The sequence below is a fragment of the Chanodichthys erythropterus genome, chromosome 10 (genome assembly GCF_024489055.1).
Source record: "Chanodichthys erythropterus isolate Z2021 chromosome 10, ASM2448905v1, whole genome shotgun sequence".
NCBI lineage: Eukaryota > Metazoa > Chordata > Actinopteri > Cypriniformes > Xenocyprididae > Chanodichthys > Chanodichthys erythropterus.
The window spans coordinates 36,609,999-36,611,715 of NC_090230.1; the positions used below are offsets into that span (position 1 = coordinate 36,609,999).

The following is a 1,717-nucleotide window of genomic DNA, read 5'->3' on the forward strand; positions in this document are numbered from 1 at the left end:
CAGAAATATCTTAATTTGTGTTCTGAAGATGAATGAAGATCTTACGGGTTTGGAATGACTGAGGGTAATAATGATAGAATTTTCATTTTTGGGTGAACTAATGCTTTAAAGCCTTACACATTCACTGCTTGCACATTCACAATATTACACACATCCAGTTCCTCATGGCATGCTTTGAATATTTAAATAGTAGGTGGGTTTAACGCTGTATACTCAAACCTCACATTTAATTGGTTGTCCCTGTTTTCTGTAGATTTAAATAAAAGTTGAGTCAGTAAAGGAAGGCAGAAAGTTGAACTGAGAGCTTGAACATTACACCACAGCTTCAAAGCGGTCTTTTAATGAAGAACAGGGTGCACAGGGCCAGGCTACATATGAGGATATAATCAGTTGTGAAAATGTTTGACATGAGGATCGTGGAGGACAACAGTCAAGAAATCCAGTATTGCTTTCCAGACAACAATTTATCATGTTTCAAAGATATCAAACCTGAAGTGGAATACATTGTTTTGTATGTTTTCATTTCTTTATTATCAGTGTTCACTGTGTTTCTGAACCTGCTGGTGATCATCTCCATCTCTCATTTCAAGCAGCTTCACACTCCAACCAACCTGCTCATTCTCTCTCTGGCTGTGGCTGACCTGATTGTGGGACTGATTGTTATACCATTAATGGGCATCAGATTCATAGAATCATGCTGGTACTTTGGAGAGACATTTTGTTCTCTATTTTTATTCATTATTTTTATGGTTGTTACGGCATCTCTTGGTAATTTATTTTTTATATCTGTTGATCGATACATTGCTGTGAGTGACCCTTTGAGATACACAGTGAGGGTCACAACTGATAAAGTTGTTTTTTGCATTTTTACGAACTGGATGTGTTGTGGCATATATTCTTTCATTATCTTGTACAATACTATGTTTTATCCAGAGACACACAACAGGTGTTATGGAGAATGTACAGTTTCTTTTAAGTTTGAGCATTTTGTCACAGACCTCATAGTCACTTTTGTTGCCCCTTCTTCTGTAATCATGTCTATATATGTGAAAATCTTCTGTGTTGCAAAGCATCAGGCCAAGGTTGTAAATTCTGTCACAGGTATCTGCAGGTCACAGAGAAAGGCAGGAAAAACTCTGGGAATTGTTGTTGCAGTTTTCTTTATGTGTTGGATACCGTATTACATAGTCACCCTTCTTGAAGGAAACAAGTCAACAGAATCAGTTGAACTTCATGTAACGTGCTGGATTTTGTACATGAATTCCTGTATGAATCCACTTATCTATGCACTGTTTTATAAATGGTTTAGAATATCAGCTAAACACATTGTGACTTTAAATATATTCAAACCATCATCAGAATATTTTAGTATTTTCACAGAGGATAAATTATGAAATTATGTAATTATTAATTATGATTATTTGTATTTGATGAAATTCTATGCTGTTTATATACTTTTAGAAGTTAAATACTTTTAGAACGTCACATTGCTTGAAATTTTGTTCAAAAGAAGGTTTATTTGACACATTGGCAATGTCTGATATTTTTTTCCTCGTCTTATTCTTGAGAAAACTAGACACGTTTTGTACTATGAGCGCTGTTTCTGTTATGAAAAAATAAGCTGTTTAACACTGAACAGACTGAAAGATGCAAATAGACCCAAAGTAAGCTTTTTCATGATTTTTATTCCAACATTTCTGTCAGACTATTTTTTTTC

General features: G+C 34.6%; 1 protein-coding gene across 1 annotated transcript; it reads left to right on the forward strand.

Annotated features, from left to right (window-relative positions):
* The first annotated feature begins 398 nt into the window (after window positions 1-398).
* Window positions 399-1,394, forward strand: LOC137028296 (trace amine-associated receptor 13c-like). The gene has a single exon (XM_067397069.1). The coding sequence runs from the start codon at window positions 399-401 to the stop codon at window positions 1,392-1,394; it is 996 nt and encodes a 331-aa protein (XP_067253170.1).
* The last annotated feature ends 323 nt before the right edge of the window (window positions 1,395-1,717 follow it).